Source organism: Dermacentor albipictus, chromosome 3, assembly GCF_038994185.2.
Source record: "Dermacentor albipictus isolate Rhodes 1998 colony chromosome 3, USDA_Dalb.pri_finalv2, whole genome shotgun sequence".
NCBI lineage: Eukaryota > Metazoa > Arthropoda > Arachnida > Ixodida > Ixodidae > Dermacentor > Dermacentor albipictus.
Window position 1 is genome coordinate 27,115,361 of NC_091823.1, and position 26,517 is coordinate 27,141,877.

The 26,517-nt window shown below is 41.9% G+C and overlaps 3 protein-coding genes across 5 annotated transcripts; 2 read left to right on the forward strand and 1 right to left on the reverse strand.

Annotated features, from left to right (window-relative positions):
* The first annotated feature begins 2,054 nt into the window (after positions 1–2,054).
* Positions 2,055–9,023, forward strand: ND-B14.5B (NADH dehydrogenase (ubiquinone) B14.5 B subunit). Its single transcript, XM_070535279.1, has 3 exons — positions 2,055–2,288; positions 3,114–3,257; positions 8,895–9,023. Exons 1-3 carry the CDS (start codon positions 2,105–2,107, stop codon positions 8,942–8,944), a joined length of 378 nt encoding a protein of 125 aa, XP_070391380.1. The 5' UTR covers positions 2,055–2,104; the 3' UTR covers positions 8,945–9,023.
* A 1,647-nt stretch (positions 9,024–10,670) lies between these two features.
* On the reverse strand, positions 10,671–17,747 carry LOC139057321 (coiled-coil domain-containing protein 169-like). Of its 3 annotated transcripts, XM_070535278.1 has the most exons (8): positions 17,601–17,747; positions 17,452–17,537; positions 17,232–17,345; positions 15,165–15,211; positions 14,137–14,235; positions 13,884–14,038; positions 13,400–13,526; positions 12,488–12,645 (listed from the first exon to the last, which is right to left on the reverse strand). In XM_070535278.1, the coding sequence occupies exons 1-8, from the start codon at positions 17,672–17,674 to the stop codon at positions 12,631–12,633; spliced, it is 717 nt and encodes a 238-aa protein (XP_070391379.1). In that variant the 5' UTR covers positions 17,675–17,747; the 3' UTR covers positions 12,488–12,630. The 3 variants fall into 3 exon arrangements, with proteins under 3 accessions (XP_070391378.1, XP_070391377.1, XP_070391379.1); XM_070535277.1 differs by lacking the exon at positions 13,400–13,526 and having other exon boundaries at positions 10,671–12,645; XM_070535276.1 differs by lacking the exon at positions 13,400–13,526 and having other exon boundaries at positions 10,671–12,660.
* A 95-nt stretch (positions 17,748–17,842) lies between these two features.
* Positions 17,843–25,482, forward strand: RpL21 (ribosomal protein L21). Its single transcript, XM_070535281.1, has 5 exons — positions 17,843–17,954; positions 18,182–18,318; positions 20,128–20,240; positions 20,341–20,491; positions 25,360–25,482. The coding sequence occupies exons 2-5, from the start codon at positions 18,190–18,192 to the stop codon at positions 25,450–25,452; spliced, it is 486 nt and encodes a 161-aa protein (XP_070391382.1). The 5' UTR covers positions 17,843–17,954; positions 18,182–18,189; the 3' UTR covers positions 25,453–25,482.
* Positions 25,483–26,517: the final 1,035 nt, after the last annotated feature.

A 26,517-nucleotide genomic window follows, 5' to 3' on the forward strand; every position in this document is an offset into this window, starting at 1 on the left:
CAATCTGGAAGGTATAGTAAAAGCAGCAGAGGAATTCTATACTGACCTGTACAGTACTCAGAGGACTCAGGATAACTCTGTTCGAAACATTAATGAACAGGATACAGAAACTCCTAATATAAATATATCAGGGCCCTGCAAGACATGAAACGAGAAAGAGCGGCAGCAGAAGATGGAATAATGGTCGATTTAATCAAAGATGGAGGAGACATAATGCTTGCCAAACTGGCGGCTCTTTTATTGACTGCAAGGGTCCCAGAAAACTGGAAGAATGCAAACATTATACTAATCCACAAAAGGGGAGACGTTAAAGAATTGAATAACTATAGGCCCGTTAGCTTAGTCCCAGCATCATATAAAATATTTACCAAAATAATCTCCAATAGAATAAGGGCAACACTGGACTTTAGACAACCAAGAGAACAGGCTGGCTTCAGGAAGGGATACTTTAGAATGGATCACATCCATGTCATCAGTCAGGTTATCGAGAAATCCGCAGAGTACAATAAGCCTCTCTATATGGCTTTCATAGATTACGAAAAGGCATTTGATTCAGTAGATATACCAGCACTCATAGAGGCATTATATACGTAATCAAGGATGTACAGGCCGCTTACGCAACAATCTTGGAAAATATCTACAGAGATTCCACAGCTACCTTAAATCTACACACGAGAAGTAGGAAGACACCTATAAATAAAGGGGTCAGACAAGGAGACACACTCTCTCCAATGCTTTTCACTGCGCGCTTGGAAGAAGCATTCAAACTATATTAAACTGGGAAGGCTTGCGCAACAGCCACGACTCTCCAGCAGCATAATCATTCGGAATAAGAGTCCTCACCTGCATTGGCCCCTCACCTTCGAGACTTCAAAAGTACTGTTATGCGTTATATTCGAACGGAAGCAGCTATTCGATAATTTTTAATAATGTATTCTGAAGTCGAATACGATCTGAATAGCAGATACCATTCGATTAGACTATGTTTCTACTTCATTTCGCCTGCTGGCACGTTTAAGAACGCCAGACAAACCATGGAGATTACATTGGTAAAGAGTCCCCGGTCTCCCCGATTCAGTCTGAGCACACAGGCAATATCGATCTCTTCCCTAACAGTGTTGTTCGTATTAACGTCCAATAATTGTCTTGATACACTTTCTCGGAAAGTCGATTGTTTCACCTAGGGCTGGTGCAGCTTTTAAAAGAAACACGCTTATACCGGTCGGGAGTTTTCACTTTTTTCAATCAGTGTATAAAGAATATCTGATAATTTGTCTCTTACATATATGTCGTGGATATATGTCTATGTACTACTCTTAGATTTACCTAGAATTGCATTGGTCAACTGCATCTAATAAACCTAGTTTATTTCACTATAAGATTGTTTTCTTCGATCATTGTCCCTGATCAATATTCCACCAGCACGAAATGCGCGTAAAATGACACTATATCAATAAATTTTCTTATGTAATTTCATGTTGCAGATAGGCGGCTTCTGTGTGAGAAATTACGTGTCACTTTGAGAAAACAATGTTAAAAATCCCAGTTCAACTGGTTCAAACTACAGTTGGTACCGACCGACAAGGGTCGCTGGTGCACCGAAGCAAGTAAAACTATAAGATATGCACAGACTTTCGGCGGGAAAAACTGGGCGTCCTTATTTTGTTATAGCGCAAGCTTGACAAGGACAATAGAAGGCACATCTTCACACACAGCGCTGGGCGTCCGCCAGCGTCCGCGCAACTAACGCGCACTCGCTAGCAGACGACGCACTTGACGACAGCAAAATTGAATACGTTATGTTGTAGAACCCATACCTCAAGTATATATACGCAGCAAAAAGGTATCAATATAAATTTGCAGTTGAAATAAGGCACCATTACAAGAGCGTACGCGCTCAATTGGTCAGCGCCCGCAGCGAAATTATTATCATAGAGAAATAAATTTATGTTGAATATGCCGCGAAGCGCGCCTGCGCTACCTCCGGTCGTGCTCCGCAAGCTCCGCAACTACCGCAACCTCCGCCCAAAAGTTCGCACGCAGCCAGTAGTCAAGCCAGGTCCATACCAGGTCACTGTAGCCAGGTCAAGCTGTTCTTGCGGAGATGATGGCGGAAGACGAGAAGTACGGCAAGCTGCCCCCATATTACGAGAACCTGTTTAGTCCTGAGCCACCAAATGAACATAGAGTGTTTATGGAACGCGTTTATTACTGGGGCATCCCTGCACTGTTTGGTGGATTCGCAGCTTGTGTATCGAACTATTTCATGAGGAAGCCTATAATGAGCGGTAGGTTCCTCTTGATTGCCGCATGTGTCGTTTGCCCTTGGGAGCGTGAATACACTGTAGAGAGTGATAAGTTGTTCTAAGGTTTCATTTTGTCCTGCTTTGGCCTGCTGTTCAGATGTGATGTCCTAGACACTGTAACGCTGCTGGTAACTGGTTTCTTGCTCCTTGCATTCAGTTTCTGCAGCCTATGCTCGCCAAATGGAAACAGCTGCAGGTGCAACATGGGAAAAATCGTAGAATCAATCATACCAGAAGTGCGGAAATATATAATATATACTATACTCTGTTAGTATACTCAAAAGAGAAATGCAAGAAATACGTTCATTCTCGCTCGGCAGCGTTTGGCTGCAGCATAGAACGATAAATGCTAATTTGCTGTCAGAATATGCGAACGCAAAAAAAAAAAAGCCTTCTGTTTACTTCTCCTTCAATTCTGCGGTACGGAGCTGTTCATGGAGCTGGCTGCATCAGTCTTTATTGTCATTCTCTTTCTTTTATTTGCTTCTTGGGTCGCTCAGGCGTTCCAGAGAAAAGACGTTTAAAGAAAAAAAAAATCACACGTTTCCAGCCCTGACACTTGCAGAATGTGAAGGAGTACATCATTGCCCTGCAGCCTGGTAGCGATGACGTGCATGCGATGATTGGTACGGGATAAAATGTACAAGCGAGTAAACAGAAGTGCTTCCTTGAGACTTTGGTTACTGGTTATTGTATAATGATTTTTGGGCGGTACATCAAGATACACGGCGCTCGTTGGAAATTCTGGGCTTTGTATTTTTTTTTATTTGTACATAATTTCCTGATGAGTACTTTTGATGTTCGCAGGTATTCAAAGACACATTACCTACATGGCTATTGCTGTAGGCCTTGGAGAAATGGGTTGTCGCTACTCTGACTACCAGTCTCGGGAGCGAGATGCCATTCTTCGTCGCTACATTTTGTTGCACCCGGAGGACTTTCCAGAACCTGGTAAGACGTCGTGCATGTGCAAGGCACCATTGACACTGCTGTTATATTTAATATAATTGAATTCTGGGAAAGCTAACTCTTTATTTATGCTTGCTGCTTGCTAATAGTGTCCCTACACTGTTTTGTGCATAGCAAACAATACTATGAATGCTAGAGAGATTTTTTGGTTGCATTCATGAACAAAAAATAGTGCTTCACGAAAGAAAGAAGGACATAGATATGGGTCGTTTAATTGGATGAGACACTCGTGGTGTTTTCCACTGGTTGATCTGCAGCAGCCGCCGAAATCCTGGAGTGAGTGCTCGGATTTCACCAATCCGAATCTCCCAGCACAGAGCAAAAATGCTCCATGGTGGATTATAATGGAAGTCTGTGCACACATGTCACACAAACCGGCTTCTGCTTTGTATGTATCCATGGCAACCAAAGTAGCCATGCCATAGCGGGTGGAAGTGATGTATGCTTCTCATTCTATTTTCTCCCAAATCCGCACCTTCAGAGCATAGGAAGAGAGAGCAATCTGGCACAGAGTGAGTTAATCCGAAAAGACCAGTAGTATGTGCAAACTCACTCCAGATTTACCAATGAAATCCGGATTCACTGCCGCAGAGCGAAAAATCCTGCTTAAGATCGACCTGCGAAAAATGCCATAAGTCCAATTCATTCATGTGCAAAATATATAATTATTACACACAAGGCTTCACAAATATGCACCTATTTACCAACGAGCTTGTAGAGTTTCTGAGCAAGTGTCTCTGCCACTAGTGGCCACGGTTGCACTTGAGACCAAAACATGGCATATTTCAGACTGGCAGCACAAATATGCACCAATAGTATCAAATTTGATGGAACCTTATGTCCGCAATTTGTAGTTATAACATACAAAGTAGTTATTCTGTAGAAAGCATTGCAGATCAAGAACAACTTCACTGCAAAATGTGCTGACTGAAACTGTCATGACCGCTTTATTTGTGTTGCTTCCGCAGTGTTGCCTACTAAGTGTGATATGGAGTATAGCGGCCATTGAGTCATGCTGGGGCACCCACAGCATAAATAGTTAGGAAAGCTGTACTTGTTCAAACGTTTTTAAGCATCGAGACATTGCAGCTAGTAGATCAAAAATATTAAGCAATCAGAATAAGGTCGATGCAAGATGTGACACAAGGCTTTAGCTCTTCACTTTTTGTGCCAGTTATGCCAGTTATAGCGTCCAGTGCTAGAAAGTATACAGAGCAATGCATGTGGGAGGCCTTCTTCAGCTGAGGGCATTGCTGTGAACACATGTGACAAGTTGACATGCCATTATGTTTTTTCTCATACTGATTCCAGGAACATGTCATATCCTCACTATCTGATAGGTAACAGGGCAGGCCAATGGAGGCCGCACGCATTCTTTTGTGTGTCCAGAGTAATGTTCGAAAGAGAACAGCTGAGCAACTGATGCAGTCTGCACCATTTCGAGCATGTCTTGTTTGGCCATGATCGTGGTGAAAGCTGATTGTCAACCCTTCGAAGCCCACAGATTTCTGCCAAAAACCAAAGTGCTGTAAAAAAAGAATATTCTGAACAGAACTCTTCAATTTACTTCTGTCTGCAAAGCCTTGTGCTGAAACTACCAACCATTTTGATAATGAATGTACGTAGATGTAAATGGGGGTCTGTACCTTTTGCAGCTGCTGCGTTGCTTTCGAGGTTTACAGTATTGCCCTGCCACCATGTAAGCTTCAGAGTGTGCCATTAATCTAAGAGGCCATGCAGGCTTCGTGTGATGGATACACTGCACATCAACAGAAAATTTTCTTTGTGCAGAAAAAGGTTAAACATTAATTGACAGCAGCACGGCTTATGGCTGTAAGTTGCATAGTGTTCCGCAGTATGTATGCATAGGTAAATGTGATGACAGAATGTTCCTGCAAAGCTACTGTTGCCTTTGTGCTGTGAAGGATGTTGTCAGGCAATCTCTGTGGGAGTCTCTGGTGTCTAAACTGGCTCCACTTGCTATCTCCAGTTTTACCTCGATGCCTCTCCTCTGCTGCCTATGAGGACTCTTTGTAAATATTTTATTGAGCCTAACTTCTCGTGATGCCCAGAGTAGGATGTCAGTGAGCATTATGTTCACCTTGAAAGTGTGCATGCCAACACTTTCATGGTACCTTTCAACACCATTAGTTATAGACTTCAAGCTTTTACCAGACAATTCAAGGGACTTGCCATTAGGTTAACATGCTCCATGCACTACCTGCAACTTTGTGTTGAATACCTCAAACGCCCCTTTGTTGGTGTTTTACATGAGGGGTGGTGCACACAGAGATAATCACTAACAATTGACAAACACAGGTAATTATCAATATAGCAGTCGATGTGAACCAGAAACATCAGAGTATCATTGAAAAAGGAAAATACAGTATGCATGAATGGCATGTAAAAGCAGCAAAATAAAGCAAGAGAAAGAAAGAGTTATGAACTGGCTTACTTTTATTTGTCTGCCTGTGTGGAATCTTAATATCACAACTATAGACTTGGGAGACCAAATATGCCGAGGAAAAATTGTGCAAAGCGAGATTGAGCAGCTTGCAGTAAACTCCATAAAACTGAAGAACTGAAGAATCGTGGTCTTTAATACCAGGTGTGTACCCCACACCTTGCTTGAAAGTTGTTACAGGGCCCACTTTAAAAGAGACACTGCTAGTGTCAGCAGTTTTCCCTCTGGATTCTGTCGACTGACCAGAAAATTTGGCTTGAGCAAGCTCAGCCCCTCATAGTGCCTGACAACATTATGGTTTGTTTTCGCCTGTCCTTTTTAGGCAGGAGGCCAACTAGGTAGACAACAAATTTAAAAAGTGTGTGTGTGGAGGGGGGGGGGGCGTGGACAGGATGACACTGACCCTTGTTCTTATTTTTCATTTGCCTGCCTTCCCCTTAATGAAAGAACGTTTCCCATTTTAGTATGACCCAGATTGAACACGTACCACTAGCCCTACTCTTCATATTGTTAAAGGGTCACTAAAGGTAAATATCATGTTACTGTGTACTGTTAAAGTACCATTCCAGAAACCCTGCTACACATGTTTTGTACAAAGGAAACATAGTTCCAGAGAAAATCACATATTAAGGGTCCACATTCCTCTAGCACAATTCAGATCGCCTGGTAATTGCAAGGAGGTGTGACGTTGCATTAGAGTTACTGTATAGGCTTCTTTAGGGTGCCAGAGTTGCTGCATCGTTTTCTGTGTGCTACCTCCAGCAATTCTAGAGGCAGTGTTCGTTGACCATTATTACATTGTCAAAACGGTTTTGCTGCATTGTGGAGAAGCCAACACCTTGCCTGCGAGGCCAACACTCCACAGAAACCGGCTGATCAAATAGAATTGACAGCAGCGCTTATTATTCTTGCTTCTTGTTCCTCGACGTTGTTGGCGGAAAGATATGTGTTCGGAGGTTGCTGTGCTCGGTCAAATTGCAGAATCAATGCCACACAACGAACTGACTACTCTTGTAGAATGATGAAATGTTATGAAAAATACTTTCTTTTTTTTTTTAGAGCTTATTTCAAAACTGTGTGGCACTGCTGAAGTTTCATATGTTCGTGACGTGTAAAACTCATCAAGGATGTACTGAAATTGTTAGAATCAAAATAGTTCTGCATGGGGGTGGGATCAAATCAAGCAATGTACGAGTGCATGCAATTTCTTGTGTCGTTCACCTGGATCATATTTAACTTTCATATATTGCAGACAAGGAATGTTCGATGTGACATTTTGTTTCTTGAATATGCGTATTCACGTCTTTCAGCTGTCACGAGCCATGGTCAAATTCATGCCTAATAGGAATTATAGGTAATCTATGAAATCGTAGCATTATATTTGATGCTCTGCAATAAAATTGGAAAGGCTCACAGATGTTGTCATCATGCACTAGTGTATGTGTTTGTCACACACTGCATTTTCAATAATCTTTGGATAATAAGGCACGCAAGTGTAAAATTCAGGCTCATGATCGTGAGGTGAGCGATCCACTTGTACTTGTAAATTAATAAAAAATGAAACGAAATGGGGAAAAAGAGGTGCTGCCGACGTTGCTGCACGAGCGTGGCTCCTACAAATTTGTGGAGTGGCTTTCCTGCATAACTTTGGAGCCAAAGATGGCGCACTTTAGTGCAACTCTGGCTACCTAAAGAGAGCCTATACAGCAACTGTAATGTTGCATATGCCATCAATTTCTACTGCCGTCAGTGAGTAAAACAGCGACCGACAGCCTGTGGCCCATTTTTTTCTTTTTTTTTTTCATAGAATTGTTTAGAATGCGACAGCAAGACCAGAAATAGAGCGATGACAGAGCTGACACCATCTCAAGACATCACATGGATGTGTCATTTTCTGCTGCTTGCAGAAATTTCACTTGTCAACCAGAATTCCGTGTGGTGTCCTGCCTGTTACTGCATGATTGCATAATCACATGATAGCAACCAGGGCACCCGCTTTGATCCATAGTCACTCTTGCAACTTGCTCCCCTTTGTGACACCCAGAACTAAATGGTAAAATGAGCCTTTACTTTGTGTCATCTCTCACTGTGTAGGAAGTATCCAAGATTGTGTGAATGTGAACAGTCTGAGAGGCCATACGACTGTGTTTATTCAGACAATGACGGTGCAACTTTTTTTCACAATGCCATGCCCATGTGCATAGTCCCACATTGAAACGTGCCAGCGCAACAGGGTCCATCTTTCACGTCGCTGTCGCTTGAATATTGCGTGCATGTAGTTGACTCTTTAGTGTGAGCTTTGTCAAACATTAACCTCCATGTTCAGAAATGCATCTTAACTTGAAGCCCATGCTTGGCTTGATCTAAATGACGCCTGATGTGAACGTGCCCAAGATGTTCATTGCGTTTTTTTTTGGCACGTTCACTACATGCGTCATTTAACTCAAGCCAAGCATGGGCTTCAAGTTAAGATGCATTCGATGCAGTTAAGATGCATCAAAACATGAGTGCCTGGGGTTGAACAAGAACGGAACCTTTTGACTATCTGCTTTGTCGTTGTGATGCGTAACGTCAGTGAGTTCTTTTTTCTAAGAAATTATATAGAACTGCTGCTACAAGTAGCATTTTCTCCTGTCCTATAATGCACTGCAATGACTTTTTTGTTATCAATGGTTGAGTACTAGTGACAGAATTATAATGAGGAGTTGCTACATCATTTGGCTAGTATTAGGATGTCCCAGTAGAGTCTAAAATTTTGTCATACATTTACCTCAATTTCTTGCTTACTAAAGCTCTGTTCTAGATACCATTAATGCCTTAAACATCTTTAGTATTAATCTATCACTTAAGCTTGACATAATATTTACATTTAGTGTCCCTTAAGTTGCCTGCCAGGAGTGCATAGTCTTGTGTCTGCAGTTCATCTGTTATGCTAGGGAGCCTTGGTTCAAATATGTGCATTCATCAACATGTGTAGCACTGCATGCATATGGGCATTCATGAGAGTCACTGTATTTCGTGCACTTCCATCGCTTAGTTTTGGGTTGTAACAACTTTATTTATCGCTTAGTGTGTAAAATAATTTATGAGGACAGCTTAGCGTTATTTATTAATTCATCTCTTGTTGCATAATGGCATTGGTGCTTGTCTTTCAGAGCGGAAGAAGTACAGAGATGTTCTTGAGCCCTGGATTCCAGTCCGATGAGTTCTGCTGCTTCCAAGTCTTCTTTTCACATGTTGTCATAGTTGAGAGATTGTTAAATAGAAATAAAACCTTGCAGTTACGCTGTGTCTTTAGTAAGTGCATCAAATATGTATTGGCAACAAACACAAAGGAAGCAATTTTTATGTATACAAGCATCATTATCATAGACCTCATCATCTTCTGTGTGCTCTGTCTAGGAGCTGCCAAATAAAAGCATTGGTTTGATATCTGTCTTACAGTACGTATATGCATGATAGTTGCACAACCATAAAAGCTACCATAGGATTCCAAAAAAAATCTTCTCATAGCTAAAGTATTGCCAGACAGGCCAAGAAGCAGTCAAGTTACTCTCTCTAGATTCAATAGAACGTAGTTGTGAGGAAATTTTAGTCGTTCAACTGAACAAACTTTCAGATGTGAGGAACAGTGTGCAAACACTTGGTTGCTTTTCCACAGACCTGAAATCTGAAAAAGATCTGCTTAATGTGAACTGCTGATTTAGTTAGGCCACAGCCTCCACTGGCAGCTCCTACTAGGCTCAGTGAGAGCCTGTTTCAGCACACTTGGATTGGAGGAGGTAACGCTGCTCTCTACATGACAAGCAAATGGTGCTTCTGTAGTCATTAACAGCAACATCAGCATCGACATTGACGTGGAAACCTGCAAAGGCAACCCCATTCATACAACAATTTAGGAGGTCTCGATGCGACTCTTTGGGCTGGTAATTACGGGGAAAACATTGGCCTTAAGTTTTCACAACTGGCGCTATACACAGGACAGCTGACTATGCCCTGAATACTTTGGTACACTTATGAAGTAATTGATATTGGTGTACCACATATTTTATTCAAGTACCGTAATTACTACCATGAATATAAATAAGGTGCAACTAATCCAAGAAATTTCTTGTTTTTTATATAGGCTTGTTGAAAATGCACTAGAAGGCATGGGAAACCTTTCAGGCTATGCTTCACTTTGCAGTCTTTCTTTTCATTGCTGTTAATTGTGCCGATTTGCAAGAAAAGGGTTTTTTCACGTACTTAGCTCAATATCAATACATGGCAATTTGTGTTGCTCATAGATGCCGACGCTTCCAGTGCTAGTCTTTAGTAAGAGCACGGTGTGCATAACGCAGAGGATGTGGGTTCCAATCCCACTGGTAGCCAAGTCCTTTTTTTGTGCCTTTTCTGGCATGTTGCAAGACTGATCTTTCCACTAGTATTTCAAAAGTGTAATTTACTAGTATTGCTTAACTTTAAGTTGTACTGACACAAAAATTTTGTGTCCCCCCTTTTTGCTGTTCGTGTGTGTGTGCATGCATGTGTGTTCATTTTAACAAACATTGTTATGCTGCCAAAGAACTGTTAAGTTCAAGTCCTTCACTACGTAGTTACCAGAAGAGTTGAAGTGAGAAAAAATCCAAGGGAGGCATGGCAAATTGAAGTGTTTTTTTTTTTTTGCAACAGCAATAATTTATTTCCACAGCAACAACAAATTACAGTTGAAACATCATCTGAGCTTATTTCTGGTTGTTGGTCAGTGCAAAACAAGACCACATCTCTAGGACCAGCAGCTCGAAGTGGAGCATAAATGGTATACTGGAGGTCTACAATGTAAACAAGAAATTAAAAATTGCAATTGTTGCTTAGGATGCATTTCTATTTATGAAAGGGCATTGAGCATGTTGTCTTAAGCACAGATTTAGTAGAATGACTTTGTAGTGAAAATCAGACCCCTGTTAATTCAATCTCGTTAAAACATGCAAAATAGCTTCAATTTATTAAAATTAAGTAAGGACTGAAATTTGCTGTAAAATAAATTTTTTATGTACAAAGTATGCTCCAATTCCAGATCCATTGGGGTGGCAATTTGAGTGAGTGAATACTTTATGCTGTTTTAATTATGTGCAAATGTCTTGTTACTGCATTCTTATCTAGTTTGCACCAATTAAACAAAATATTGCCGGCAAGTACAGTCTGCCATGATCCTAGACAGCTAAATCTAGAACTGATAGTATGTAGGCTGTCATCTGGAAAGGAATCCTACCTACAACACCTTGCACTGGGATTGCTTTTTCTTCCCCTCTTCATACAAACTTGGAACATTGGCTATGAAAGACAAAAATTTGAATAAAGTATACCAGTATAGCACCCTTGATATGACCATAATCATTCACAGTATGCCCACTAGTAGATGTTATTCTCCAAGTTATCTGATGTCAAACCTTAGTAATTTCAAAAGCGCAAGTTCTTTTGCTTAGCAGAACAATATGGGAACTTCTTAACAGGGAAGAAATGACTGATGTCAGATGGATTGAGACTGGCTATGAATGTTGAAATGTGTATTCAGCTGCTCTATTCAACAAAGCACTAGTTTTCTACTTCCTGCAAAGCAGGTTTGTCAGCAAAATCACTATACTTCATTAAGATACATTTTGATCAATATACACTGTTCATGTGGTCTCCACTATGCTATTCAAATAAGAGTATGGTAGCCCAAACTACTGCAACAGACGAAAAAAAGAAAAAGGTAAGAATTACTGCTCATTTTTATCTGTTTTGTGTTGGTGTCCGTTGTGGTATTTTGCATTACCAGGCAACTAGTTAAGTGCAAGACCAATTAGCCCAACTGCCAATCTTACACTGCCCTGTTAGTTGAAAACAATGTAATGGATGCTTTATGTATGACTGTTTGGTCTTTCACATTTTTCGCTTACTGACTTCTGATTTTAAAAAGGATGAGCTTCAAGTCGCTACAAGGCCCATGAAGCCATTATAGAGTTCTCTTCATTCAAGTGGATGAGTGACCACCCACTATAGTCTGTCCTATTAAACTGGGTGGGCAAGGTGTACCTTTCAAGAAACAACTGCCTATCTGTGTTTCTATTTTGCACTATGTTTATAAGTTTCCATGAAATAGCAACACAGTTTAACCTCAATATAGAGAACACGGATATAGCAAATTATTAGATACTATAACTAAGCAAATTTAGAATTTTGTTGGTCATGCTTTCTTTCAGTTAGTACTCTACCATTATAAGGAAACTGAAAATGCAAGATACAATATTAGTCATTGCAAAGTGAGTATACTGGTTTGCCCTCAGCTCAAAATATATATTCTGTCAGCAAAAAGTTCAAACACTGCAAGGGTAACTCTAAGCACCACATTCTGCATATGCATCTTAGCCACCTGTTCGGCTTAGCTGACTTGCACTCGGCAAGCCAACACTTGCTGATCTTGTGTAGTTACACAGATGGCATGGTTGTGTACTGACAAGTATCCATAGGGCTCAAGTGTAATTTAGCATTGGTCACGCACCATGTATAGGCATGACAAGCCATCAGCAGACCATCAACGTCCGTCTACTGGAGACATCACAATAACACTTCCATTTCTTTTGCAACGACGCAATCACAAATTTTCTTCTCTTATAGGCTTATTTGAAAATCAGTATAACAAAGGTATTTTTGATGCCAGATGCAACTTTGTTATAGTTCAGTTAGACTTAATAACCATATTAGAAGATCGACATCTGTAGCAGAAGGCACTAATCCTGTGGGCTGCTAGATGCTGCCTGCTCCACATTGTCATCGTGGGGAGATGAGTCTGGGGAGGCCAGCTTGGGCAGGCTGCGGATAGCAGCTGTTTTGCGGATGGGGCCTTTCCGGGGGTCAATGATCCGCTGGTCAGGCTGGATGTTGCTGCAAGAAGCACGTCTGCTAGCATTAACGCTGTGACAATCTGTCTGATAGTCCAACAGCAAACAAAGGTTGAAAACGAGGTACACTAAACTGCTTCCCAATTAAGATCACCTTCCTGTTTTATAGGATTACGACTTTTTAAGGGTGTGTTTATATCACTGCTTCAAGGAAAATTTTTAATCGAAGCCCTAATTGAAGTGCTTGTCTTTTCAGGCTGGTGGAACTTCCATTATATGTTTTCCACATGATCACACAAAAACAAAGCATAATGGCAAGGAAAACGCAACAGTTGGGCAACACCAAATTGAATGAAAGCAGCCTAGTCCAGCTAAATGTATATGACTGACATAATTAGAGATGTTATTGCTATTACAACTGATGGCCATGTTCTTTTTCTGTACATTCAAATATGATAGGGCTAGGAACTGAAAATGAAGAAGATGGTGAAAATTCAACACCAAAAATTGTCAGTGGATGGTCAGCAGTGGCAGTTGCACAATCCTATTCCTTTCGAAAGCTTGAATACGTGTAAGTAGGGCAGGTTTGTCCCGTCACATGCAATATGTTTTTTGAATAAACTCTACATAAGCGACTCTGTATCCAATCTGGACTACATATAACTGAGACAACTGTTCTGTGCCAACTGTGGCTTGGTGTATCTTTTATGAATACTTTTGTCTGCCACATTTGAATGGCTGACAGTGCTACCTGTGATGACTCAAGAAAACCATCAAACATGTTCTTTGCCACTGACCTCGCTATAGCACACAGGGGAAGTCACTCTTGAATTCATGGCACACCTTGACAACTGGCCGCTTTCAGAGCAGATGGTTTCGGAATGACGGCCTATACAGTCCTCACAGCAGTAGGTGATGAAGGTACTGCAGAAGTTTATTACAAGTGAGCTAGTTGAGCGACTCTAACACTCTCATGTTACTTTTTGTGTGTGCGTGCATGTGTATGTGTGCTCTTTTTTGTCTTTCTTTTTATGTGTGTGGTTCACTTCCCCGCATTCCTTTCCATCTTTCTGTTTCCCTTTGACAATTCCCCAGTGTGGGGTACCACACCAAATATGTTTGTCTTTCAGTTACCCTCCCTGCATTTTGCAACTCATTTCTCTCTCTCTTTTCTGGAATAACTGGGGGTGTGCCAGTGGGCAGCTGAGTTCTAAGGCATGTGTTTATTTCTTCTTCCTTTTCTTTTAAACTTTTTAGTCGGGTGATGTGGGTGATACTTACAGATACTTGAGGTGCCTTGGACATTTACCCAGAAGTGGATTAGAATCAGTCATGTCGACAACCTTTATGCGGTTTCGTAGAGACTCTAAGTTGAGCATAGCATCGGTAATTTCGGTCATGTAGGCCTTTCTGGTGTCATTGAACTTGTGAAATGCCTGCGAGAAGACAGTCATTATAGCAAAAGGACTACCAACAAACCAACTGCATTATGAAGGACAAGAGGGATACAGTAATATTGGCGGAATTATTTCACCTTTGACTCTTGATCCAACTTCCACTCCGTGTCACGTATCTCATTGTACACAGCGTTTCTGTCTTTCTCTAGCTGCTTCAGGTAGCGTACCAGCTGGTTCTGAAAATTTAGAGATTAAGTAACAATCAACACGCCTCAGCAACACTTCTGTCTCTGGACTTGTTTACTGTTATGGCAGCAGGTTCTAAAAACAGACACCATTATCTTCTCATGGACTTTATTGCGATGCACGCATCGTTGTCTTTGTTCACTACAGTATTGCCTGCTGTGGCCTCCAACATGCATGCACAGATGCTGCCACTGCCAGAGTGTGTGTGTGGTGCACAAAGCACTGTACAAATTTCCAAGCATTATTGCTGTGTGATGGCACAGTGGTTAAAACATCTGGTTCTCATTTGCACATCGCCTTTAAAGGCAAGAGTTCAATTCCCAGTGTTGGTGTTTGCTGCCGAAAGGCAGTTACCGACAATGCCACGATCAGGATGACAGAATGACTACAGCCTAGGAGAAAAGACAGATGGTCGCAGCCATAGTTTAATTTTGAGCTTTTAAGTGGTGTCATAGTACAGTTGAGCCTTGTTATAACAAAGTCACATTTGACTCTAAAATACCTTCTTTATATCCAATATTCGTTAAGAACATGCATTCACTACATGCTGGCATTGGTGTGAGACATTTTATATTTACTTTGTTATACTTAATAAATTTGTTATATCGAGGTTTTGGTGTACATAAAGAAAGAGACAGAAAGGCTACAACACCAGCATGCATGGTATTGGCTCAAAAGTATGCATGCTATAGCATTTGCAAAAAAGCTGAATTTTCCCAAAGCAGCCTGTGTGCAGTAGTCTGGAACCATTATTTGCAGCACAATGTAGCATGCGTTCCCAATACAATGTGGTGCTCTTTTACAGGCCGCAATAAATAACTAAACAGAAGTTCAGTTCTTTCATGGAAGCCATGCGCCATAAGCATCTGTACATCAACTGTACATCTAATGAGGCTGCAGGTGTGAAAGTTTAACTTGCCTCTGTCAGGCTGTCCAGGTCAAGATCTGCAAGATACTCAGTCAGGCCTGTATGATAAACAGGAGACCATATGCAGCTTCAGCAAAAGCAGTGGACTTGTTTTTAATTGTGGTATTTAAGACAAGGCACGAAATGGCATGGCCGACAGCTGCCCCCCCCCTTTTTTTTTCTGTAAACAAAGCACCAACCCCTATAGCAAAAGGAAGGTGTGGAGCACAAGCCAATTATGGTACTTCGTTAGCTGAAGAAATACTATTCGAAAGACTGCCTATTGATGCAAATTCTCATTTGCCATCTCCTCCATTAATTGTGCTTTCTGTAGACCTGTGGATGAGATCATACCATCACCTGCGGTGGCAGCGGGCCAATTCCGCGGCCGCGCAGACAGGCGGCTAGACTTTTTTATGCGCCGTTTACTGACAATAATTTAATATATACTGAGAAACTCGAATTTCTGTTTGAATAGTTCAAGCTGAATAAAATAGACTCCAAAACAATTACAAATTAAAAGAAACATGGATCTTGTGTGTATGTTCACACCACATGAAACCATTTTTTACATAGTACAGTGCAGCAGTGGTGTAGCCAGGATGTAGCACACCGGGCACATGTCCCGCCTCCTCCTCCTCCTCCTCCTCCCAATTCCTGTTTAAGAGAGTGCACCCCCCCCCAAAAAAATTCTGGCTACTCCACTACAGTGCAGTCAACATTTAAGGGAACACATGAATTTACAGCTAGAGCATACACATTTTTTTTTCCCTGTGGCAAGTCTACAGTCACCCAAGTTTGCAGCAGATGACTTGCAGTTTGTGACACCTTCCTAGCCCTCTGTGCAATGCATTGGCATAACTTCAGCCGGCACTATAGCAAGCAGCTGGAGCGCCAGTGAAGTGAGAACTGCTCACTGGAGTGTTCTCTTTAAGAGTGGACCACATTGTACATGAGTGAGCATCTGACCACAGCTGGGATCTACAGTGGACAGAAGGGGACGAATCCTACTGCACACGCACGAGATATCAGTAGGGAGGAAATGCAGGTATACCTGCATTTTGTAACAACAGTGCAAAATAACAACATGCAAAGACGAAGAAAGCCATGGGACAGTGCTTGTCCTGTGACCTTCTTCATATATTTGTGTGTTGTCTTTTTGTGCATTTGTTACAAAATGAGATATCAAAGCCATTAATAAGTGACATCATGGGTCAGTGGCATCATCTAAGGGTAGGGTCAGCCAGCATACAAATGGACCTGAATATTGAAGGTAGCCAGGCAATTTTGACTATTCATGCCATCTGTGCACTTCCTCTGCTGAGCTGTCTTTAGCCAGTACATGCATTACTTTGAAGCCATAGATCTTTAACTGAAAACATCACTTGGATAAAGCGGCTGCGGATTGCATGGGTTAGTAGTGGGTCAGTCAAAATCCTGTGATGTGTTTGAATAACAGAGTAGTTTGAATTACTTGAAATTTTATATTTTTCGAATATTCGAATGCAGAGTCTAATAGGTACGTACTATGCTCATCTATAAGTGAGCGTATAAGCTGATTAATTAGCTCTACCCAAATATTGCAGCAATTTTAATTATCTCGTTCAAACACTAAGCACTCCAGTCACTATTTTGACAAGTAACCTGCTATGCTCGCAGTCTGAATTTGGCAGTCCTGCTGGAATAAGGTCTGTCCCCCATCGATGCATATGTACACTATGGGTGACCAAACATTTGTGCGCACTCTAGCTTTCCCCATATGTTTTTTTCTTTACTAGCTATTTCCTTTCACTCTTATTTTTTACCCTTGCATGGCAGATCAAAACTTCAAGAAAGTAATTTAATAACCAATATATGGTGAAATATATAATGCATAAGATATTCAGATCTTATAGTATAATCAACAAACCGAAGAATTATAACGAGAAAACAGCGACTCTTAGGAAAAAAAATGTAGGATAGGATCACACGTTCATTAAGAGCCTTTAATTTTAATATTTCCCAACTTCCTCGTTTTCCGCTAGCTTATCGTACCGTAGAGTTGCATATAAGACGGATGTAGCTTTCGCATTTTTTTACCTTCCTTGTTATTCACACGAGCAGCTTCTGCCCTGCTCCTCAGCCAGTCGCGCTGGTGCTCCAGTTGCTCGTTCACTTCAACTTGTGTGTAATACCGCACTTTCCATTCATCCTCTGTACGAAATCGAAATTTAAATTACGATCGATGACAGAAGCCACATCAGCGAACAAAATACTAATCGCAAGATCCACAGACAATAACACGGATATGTGTACAAACCGTCGCTGACGTCAGCGCTCTGCGACTGAACTTCCAGGGCCTCTACAGTCTTGCATAGATCGTTGATGCTCTGTTCGAGCATGTGCCTGTAAAAGAAAGCATAGCAGTTAAACACTACGATTCTTCTTCGTTGTAACTCCAAAGCGCACTTCATTTTCTCTTCATTTTCAATTTCGGATTTCAGACGCTTGATTTCAGCATCAATTTCAGGCGAAAGTCTCATTTTCGAACTGCCGGACACTGTCGCCCGGCAAAAAACGAATTGTTTGTTTACAATGAGAACCGTTGCCGAGGTGATCGTTGCTAGGCCTTGTTGGTTGCTAGGTGCGGTGCAGTTCGGTCACATAAAAATAAAACATCAAATTAAAAAAATGTTCATATCAATAATCCTTTTATAATAATCCCGACTTATTAAAATTATTGTATAATAAGTAATAGTAAAAGTTCAAAGTTTCATAACACAGTGCTGCGGAGGTCTCTTTTTGGATTATCCCTTGACGGCGGTATGTAGCCACGTTTCGTTCATCGTGGCTTTTAAAGTTTATTACAGATAAATTATTTGTTCTCTCGTCAACTTTTCGTAAAGATCTCAACCTTTACCCCTCTAGCATCAATTTCATTGTGCAACGAATTGCGTTTTTGCACCTGTCAAGCCACTGTACTGGCGCACGTGTTGTGACGGGCAGCCTGTTAAGCTAGGCCTTATTCCTGCGACCGTGCTTGCTTTCAGGTTGAGCCATGGTGAACACCAAAGGTTACCGGAGGGGAACGAGATACCTCTTTGCGAGGGGCTTTAGGAAGCATGGTGTGGAGCACCTGTCCACATACCTGCGGGTTTTCAAGAGGGGAGAATACGTAGACATCAAGGTGAGCACTGATGCCGGCATTCGAATTTTGTTTCGCGTCACGGCGTGCTTGCCGGCTGTGAGCATGCTGGACCTTTTAGCCTTTAAAAATTTGTCTCGGCTTCGGCGACCCTGAGCTGTCGCTACTACACTTGTGAAAGTTTTCGGGCGATCAGCTTTCTTCACGCACTATCTTCGCACATGCACTAACGCAATGGGATCTGTGATGTCGGAAAGGGGCCTGTACACACCGCACAGAACGCGTGGAGAACTTAATCGTTCGGAGAGTGAAGAAGGGGGAATCTTTTGCAGCACATGCGCCTTTAATTTGGCGACTGCGAACTCAAGTGCAAGTTACACAAGGGTAGATTTTGCGCCCTAGTGACCGTGTGACTGACTAGCCAAATATGCCTTATTTCGGTGCTTCCAGCTTCTAATATACCGCTCCGTTGTATGTTCAGTGACAGCAGTGGAATGTAATTGTGCACTGGCTAATTCTCATCAGAACTGTCTGATAGTGTAACAATGTAGACTCTCCTAAACATGTTCATCAGCCTGCTTACGCTTAATTGTGCCGCAGAGCACATGATACTGAGGTGCACCAAGCAGGAGGTATCCAATACCTGAAGGTGGGTCACTAAAGATTCAAATGCAAAGCAAAGCTAGCAATCATGCAAATGTTTCAAATATTGTCTTTACCGGCAACAGGAGAGAAAATGAGGGAATAGCTGGTAATTGTAAATGCAAAATCACAAAGGATGACAATCTGCTTATGAGAGCACTCCCACAACTCTGAGCAAAGGTAGTTATGATAAAGTGGTGAACACAGCAGCAAATCAAACAGCCTAGCACTGCATTGACACTTTTAAGGCATCTGTAATACAGTTATCAAAATTGCTACAAGAGCTATGGCAAATTGTTACTGAGTATGTAATTGCATATTTTTAAGTCCAAGCTGTAGTGGGTGCATTCCAATAGGGACCTAATGCAAACTTGCTCATCTGCTGAAATTCGGTACACTTTGAATAACTGTAACTGGTCAAAAATATTTTACTTTGCATACATTGCTTGAAAGTGCAAATTGGAAATAAGTCTTAATATTGTGACATCACCTGCCTTGAAACATTCCAATTTTTGTTCGTTCATTTGTGAAAATTGCGTAATATTTGGACTTAGAGCCATGGTGCCAGTCATCAATCTAAAACAGACTGGATATACGAATAAGTTGCAGGGTGAAATGAACAGAATTTTTATTAAGAATAAGAAAGAAATCTGAGATGCATTAAGGGCATTCACAAAATAATTATCAGTTGTTCAGCACCATTCATTCCACACATTGATTCAGAAGTTTTCAATAATGGGTAAAAATGTTGGATGTTTGACTGGGCTTGCAAATTGCTCCGTTTAATTTAACCACATGTCATCACTTCTTTTCTGGTATGTGCTGGCACTTTTGTCACTGACTAGACTGCAACTGCCACTTAACGCACTAAAATGCAATTCTGCTAGCTGAAAGGTAGGTTGCACAGCAATTACCATGCTGATAGTTATGGCTGTAAATTTTATTCTCGTTTTCTGTATGCTTTAAAAAAAAAAAGCCTGAAAAGGTTCTCTGGATAATGTGTCAAGTAGCCTGCCACAAAGGATAACCATTTGAAAACTGTTGCTTTTCAGAATCTCATTCCGCGGATGCAACTTTGGGGCAGAAAGTTGATTCCGTGGTATTTATGATTTAGTGGAGCTTGCCGTGTTAATGATCAATGCATGTTGTTTGGCCATTTCACATAATTTTGTGCTTGGATTTTTAACACCCTAACACCTCACCTTGCAGGGCAATGGAGCCTTCCAAAAAGGCATGCCGCACAAATTCTACCATGGAAAAACTGGCCGAGTCTACAATGTGACTCCTCGTGCACTTGGTGTTACCGTCAACAAGCGTGTCAGGTATGGAGCTATGATATTTTCACTTTTAATGTACAGAAAACTGCCTTGCTGTGTGATTTTATGAACAGTCAGTAAAGTGATATATACAATTTTGATGCAGGCATCGCATCATCCCCAAGCGCATTAACGTGCGTGTGGAGCATGTGAAGCACTCCAAGTGTCGGCAAGACTTCCTGGAGAGGGCAAAAAAGAACCGCGAGATCCGAGCTGAGGCCAAGAAGGCTGGAATTCGGGTGTCCTGTAAGCGACAGGTGCGGTCATCTTGATTTCAAAGTGCCACACTCTTTTAAAGCGATAAGGAGCCCGTGTCACAGAAAGTCCAGTGTCGGGTGTCGTTTCAGCAAAAAGGTATTCGAACCGCGCACACCCAGGCCCTCCGTGTGATGCAAGGAATCTACTGAACAAATTGAATTTCTCAAGCTAGAATATGTGGAAAAATCGTTAAATATGACTTGCACACAACCTACAGACATGATAGCTCTCGGATTGTAATTTGACCATGAGAAAACAAAATTCTGTTACGCGAAAACTCGAAGAAACCCCTTTTCCAGCATTTCTACAGTTCACAGACTGGCCGCACCATCCGCCATTTGCGCGCCCCAGCGCGTGGGTGTCTTGCGAGCCACAAAGTGGCGTGCCTGGTTCCTGGTTCCAAAGCCTGCCCTCGTGCACAGCGGTAAACATGGTTAAATGCTCTCCAGTTGCCGGGAAGTGTGAGAAGCAGTCAGGGATCTTTGAATGCTATCACATTCCACTCTTAAAGGCGAAGCTTAAGTGTCCTCCAAATTAGTGACTTTGGTCGCAAGCACAAGACTGATGGCATTGCAGTGCTGTAGCTTGCAAATGCACCAATTGGGTCATTTCTACTAACTGCTACCATTTCTACTAAGATGCTTTATTGTAGTTGTTACTTCACTCATCTCTATTAGAAACTGCACACTTGTAGAAAGGAAACGAACTGCTAGCAGCAACTGTCAAATCTCCATGTTTGCAGAGCAGTGACTCCCTGGCACGTATTCACATGTCCATGACTTGAGGTACTGACTGTTGTAATATCTGTGTCATTTGCTCATCAGTTGTGCTAATCATTACTCGTGATTTCTGAACTACCTTGAATGCTATTTGACTGACGTGACATTTTCAACTACTCATTTCTTAGCTAAATGAGTCCTAGACTTCTAAGCCCTAAAAGAAACCATAACAAGCCTCATAGCGCTGATAACTAAAGTGGAGATAATGCGCGAGGTCAATTTTTTTGGGCACATGCACATCGTCTGCAAAATATCAACGGCGAATATAGCTTAGAATATATGTAAAATCAATTTTAAAGTATGTGCACGCAGCCAACTGCTAAACGCAACACCTCGCTACATCGACATCGAGGAGGGATTGTATATAATTGAGAAAACGCTACATCACAAATTTTCATTGGCTGCCATGCTGCTTGCATGGGCTTTTCTCAGTTGTGGCTTGTAGTGGGGCACTCTCCATGTCGCTTCAACTGCAGTATTAAGTGGCAGTTTTTGTCATGTTAAGGGGGGAGGCTGCCCTGGAGACAAAACTTTTTTATTTTTTAAGCAATTCGGATGAAACTTTCCGGGTACGTTCACACCACCGAACTATGAGGAACTGCAAATTTTCATGAAGATGTGTTTATTAGTTCCAGAGTTATTGAGGCCCAACTAGGTGGTTCATGTATATGCCTGAGGAAGAGCCTGGAGAAATACCAGGACATCGTAGGAAGCTGAAATTCACTCTGATGATCCTTTGATAGATCTCTCAGGGGGATAAAGAGCCCTTTTCTTTAATTTCCCCTCCAAAAAAAATTAAGACAACTTTGAATTTGATGTAGCCAGTAATGACGACATTCATCAAAAATTAATTGCTTATTATAAATTAACTGCACCAGCTTTAAAAGAAAGGAGCCTGTTACCCCCTGGCAAAGTCATTCAGGAAAAGAATTTAAAAAAAAAAGGCATACAAATATGAAGAGCGGTTCTTGAGATATCCCCTTCCCCAGCACCACTACTAGCGAAAAAATCGATTCTGAGAAAACAGGCCTTAAAGTTGAATGCATGTGTTTTTTTATTATAGAAAACTCCTGCGGAGCTTTTAATCAACTCTTGCAGCTCCAGGCACGCTCAATGTGTCGGATTTTCGATTGGCGACAGCCGGCAGCACGGATCCGCTGCTGAAAAGCCTCTATGCTGTCGGCACTCGCTGCGGAAGATCGGAAGTTCGATGCTCATATAAGACGCATATCGCGCTCCCGCGCACCGAACATCTGCACTGTCTTGGGCTTTGCCAGCATCGCATGCAACAAAGAACTAGCGAAAAAAGAAAGCTGCAAAAATAATCTAAAAGATAGCGCAAGGCGATGAGCAGCTCGCAAGCTCATGTTAAGGCGGACGGAGCAAGGGGCAACAACGACGCGAGCGCAGCGGGCATGTCATCAAAGGGAGCATTTGCCGACGATGCCATTTTGCAAGGCAGCAAAACAGAGGCAAAGAATTCACGGTCAAAACGATACCAAGATGGCGCGGGCAGGCTGCATGGGCCGGGAATGGCGTGCGTGCGGTTTGACTTCATATCGGCATTTGCGCATGTTTTGTAGGCCATAGTGGCCTCAAAAGTAGCGTTTTTTTTTTTGTACTTTGCAGTTGAATTAGGTGAAGATAATTACAGAACAGGTAGTTTATGAGACAAACAACCCAAGAATATGGTTTTTCAAAAATCGACTTTTTCGCGATTTTTTTCGGTTTTCGAGGGCCGCGTCCCCCCTTAATGCAGGCCACAATGTTTGACACCGATTTGTTGTCTTGCCATTGAAAGTAGTCAATACGAGGGTCTTGAGGTTCGTCTTTGCTGTCGCCAGCTGCAATATCCAAGTCGCTGCTTTCTAGTGGGTCAGTCATCCGAAAGTGATTGGCCCCGTCCAATACGGCAGCAACTCCCACCTGCAGGAAATCGTCGCCGCAGGACGACGAAACCAAGGATAACGACAATGGTGGCGAGGCAATAGTAAAGCACATGCAGGAACAGCAGATAAGCTAGCAACATGAAGCTCGTGCGCCAGTGTGAGCTGGCGTGCGCATCTGAGGTTTTTGCAATTAGATGCCCAGCTCTGTTTACATTCGTTCTTTGGCCCATCTCGTTGCTCCCTGAAACCGAAACTTGGACTGGTCACTGCAAACAAAGACTCCGAACTATTACTTGTCGCATTCTGAATTAAAGGAGCTTTCATGCTGTGATTACTGGGTTATTAGCTACTTATTAAAGCAGAAAAAGACAGATAAACTTTCTGTCAGTACTCCTTTGATGTAGCACTTCTACAACCAATTTTGGTTTTGTTTCCAGGAGGATACTGTTGTCATGATCTCACAATACAATATGTGGGAGCAGGACATTGTGACGTTCTGACACTCGCTCCGGCTCACTCCGTTGCCTCATGTAAAATGCTAGTGCTACTTATTGTGAGGGCTCATGTAGCAACTTTATATGACGGCTCTTTATACGAAGTGTCTATTGACTGCAAGGGTCCCGGAAAACTGAAAGAATGCAAACGTTATACTAATCCACAAAAAGGGAGATGTTAAAGAATTGAAAAATTATAGGCCAATTAGCTTACTCCCAGTATTATATAAAATATTTACCAATATAATGTCCAATAGAAAAAGGGCAACACAGGACTTTAGTCAACCAAGGGAACAGGCTGGCTTTAGGAAGGGATACTCTACAATGGATCACATCCATGTCATCAATCAGGTTATCGAGAAATCCGCAGAGTGCAATAAGCCTCTCTATATGGCCTTCATAGATTACGAAAAGGCATTTGATTCAGTAGAGATACCAGTAGTCATAGAGGCATTACGTAATCAAGGAGTACAGAGTGCTTGCGTAAATACCTTGGAAAATATCTACAGAGGTTCCACAGCTACCTTAATTCTACACAAGAAAAGCAGGAAGATACCTATAAAGAAAGTGGTCAGACAGGGAGACACAAGCTCTTCAATGCCATTCACTGCGTGGTGAGAAGTATTCAAGCTTTTAAACTGGGAAGGCTTAGGACTAAAGGTCGGTGGCGAACATCTCGGCAACCTTGGGTTTGCCGATGACATTGTTCTGTTTAGCGACAATGGAGACAACTTACAACAAATGATTGAAGACTTTAACGGAGAGGGTGTGTGAGTGGGGTTGAAGATTAATATGCAGAAGACAAAGATAATGATGAATAGCCGGGCAAAGGAACAAGAGTTCAGGATCGCCAGTCGGCCTCTGGAGTCTGTGAAGGGTACGTTTACCTAGGTCAATTAATCACAGGAACCCTGATCATGAGAAGGAAATTCGCAGAAAAATAAAAATGGGTTGGATTGCATACGGCAGACATTGCCAGCTCCTGACTGGAAGCTTACCATTATCATTGAAAAGGAAGGTGTACAATCAGTGCATTTTACCAGTGCTGACATATGGGGCAGAGACTGACAAAGAAGGTTGAGAACCGTGCAAAGAGCAATGGAATGAAGATTGCTAGGCATAATGTTAAGAGACAGAAAGAGAGCGATTTGGATCAGAGAGCAAACGGGTATAGACGATATTCTAATTGACATCAAGAGGAAAAAATGGAGGTGGCCAGTCGTATAATGCACTGGTTAGATAACCGTTGGACCATTAAGGTTACAGAATGGGTACCAAGAGAAGGAAAACACAATGGAGGGCGACAAAAGAGTGTATTCTGTAGCGATGGCTTTTCCCAATGCTGATGCTTTTCGAGATTGTGCTTGGTTAAGCGATGCCCCGGGCGGAGCGTCAAAAAAAGCCACTCGCGAGTGCGGAAAGCAGCAAAAGGCATCACTGCAAAATACCGGCCAGGTGTGTTTATGTACAGGGTCATCCAATATGAAAGGAGAACACCAGATTTGTATTTACCACGAGCTAATTTTCCTTGTGTGTGCTTGTAATAAGGAAAAGTTTCATGAGTAGGATTCTGAGAACAGAATTTGTGGTTTGAACTCGGAAGAGGTGTTCCCTTTCCTATTGGATGAGGATGTACACAGAACGCTCGCACTATTGTGAAGTGCACTTTCATACATGTGTGTAATGAACTGCGTTATATTTGCAGCCTCAAGGTCCCAGGCCAGCACACTTTGTGAAGCTCAATGGCAAGCAGGAACCAGAGTTGCTCCAGCCCATCCCATACGAATTCATTGCCTAGACTTCCAAATAAAGCCAGGTCAACTTGGTATATCGCTGGTTTATTTGCAAAATGCTGCAACACAACTTCAAAATATGAAAACTTTACTATGGTTACCAAGAGTGCCGTGATTTGATGCTGATAGCCACGCTAGATGAATGTGAGCATGTTAAAGCATGTCCCAACTTGCACTAGCCAGTTGGACAAGTACTCAGTTTGATTTGCTTGTAAGCTGCCACTGATCTACTTGGCTATATCGTACTGGTCGAAAGTAATATAGGGTTGTTTTGCGTTAGAGGAAAGAACTGGCTGTTCTAGGCAAGATTGCTTCATTGCAAGAAAACATTTTCAGATATTTCATTATTGCAATGCATAACTGTCTCCCAAGAAAAAGTTGATTACGACATGGAGTGCATGCCAATGTCAGTTTTTGGGTCATCCTCACAAAAATTAGCTCCATGGAGCATTGTAAAAATATGTGAACGCCAGGGATTGCATAAGCCAGCAAGAAAATGCTAAAAAAGGTTGCTTCACTTGCAGTAGTGAAAACATCACAAAGAATATGCATAATGTATATGAAAGTTTAAAATTTTGGAGGAACCAGTGATGCTTTTGAATTTAAGCAAATAACTGAACACAATGTAGGAAGGAAATTCCTCCATGCCGAGCACTTATAGTAAGCTCTGTATTAAAGGAATGATGGCACTTGCAGGTGTACATTCGTTGCAGTGCTTATATTTAGGTAGCATTGCGTAATTCTCAACAGAACAGAGCTGTTAGCCAATACATTTACGACTTTCTGTAACTATGAAGGGAATGGTACGCAGGCAAAGCGCGTAAAAGAGCGCTTCTGAAGAGAGTCCCGCGTTTTCAACCACGTTAGTTTAAGCTGGGGAAGAGAAAGCATAAACACCTCATAAGCAATAGTTAAATAAGACAAAACACACCATCGTCTTCATTCATTCATCGTCTGGACAAACGCGAAACTGTCGCACTTGGAAGCTACATTCAGCGTCTGTTTCTTCCGAGCGATCGAAAGCGCTGTTCGTCGAACCAGCGTTGGTCAAACCAATGCATTGTCAAAGA

Excerpts from the sequence above, each read along its gene's own strand:
- ND-B14.5B (XM_070535279.1), top strand. The coding sequence starts at position 2,105 with ATGATGGCGGAAGACGAGAAGTACGGCAAGCTGCCCCCATATTACGAG. Across the intron at positions 2,289-3,113 it reads GAGGAAGCCTATAATGAGCG|GTATTCAAAGACACATTACC; the intron begins GTAGGTTCCTCT and ends TGATGTTCGCAG. Across the intron at positions 3,258-8,894 it reads GGAGGACTTTCCAGAACCTG|AGCGGAAGAAGTACAGAGAT; the intron begins GTAAGACGTCGT and ends CTTGTCTTTCAG.
- LOC139057321 (XM_070535276.1), bottom strand. The coding sequence starts at position 17,674 with ATGAGACTTTCGCCTGAAATTGATGCTGAAATCAAGCGTCTGAAATCC. Across the intron at positions 17,538-17,600 it reads GAAAATGAAGAGAAAATGAA|GCACATGCTCGAACAGAGCA; the intron begins GTGCGCTTTGGA and ends TTTCTTTTACAG. Across the intron at positions 15,212-17,231 it reads TCGTGTGAATAACAAGGAAG|GCCTGACTGAGTATCTTGCA; the intron begins GTAAAAAAATGC and ends TTTATCATACAG.
- RpL21 (XM_070535281.1), top strand. The coding sequence starts at position 18,190 with ATGGTGAACACCAAAGGTTACCGGAGGGGAACGAGATACCTCTTTGCG. Across the intron at positions 18,319-20,127 it reads GAGAATACGTAGACATCAAG|GGCAATGGAGCCTTCCAAAA; the intron begins GTGAGCACTGAT and ends CTCACCTTGCAG. Across the intron at positions 20,492-25,359 it reads GGGTGTCCTGTAAGCGACAG|CCTCAAGGTCCCAGGCCAGC; the intron begins GTGCGGTCATCT and ends TTATATTTGCAG.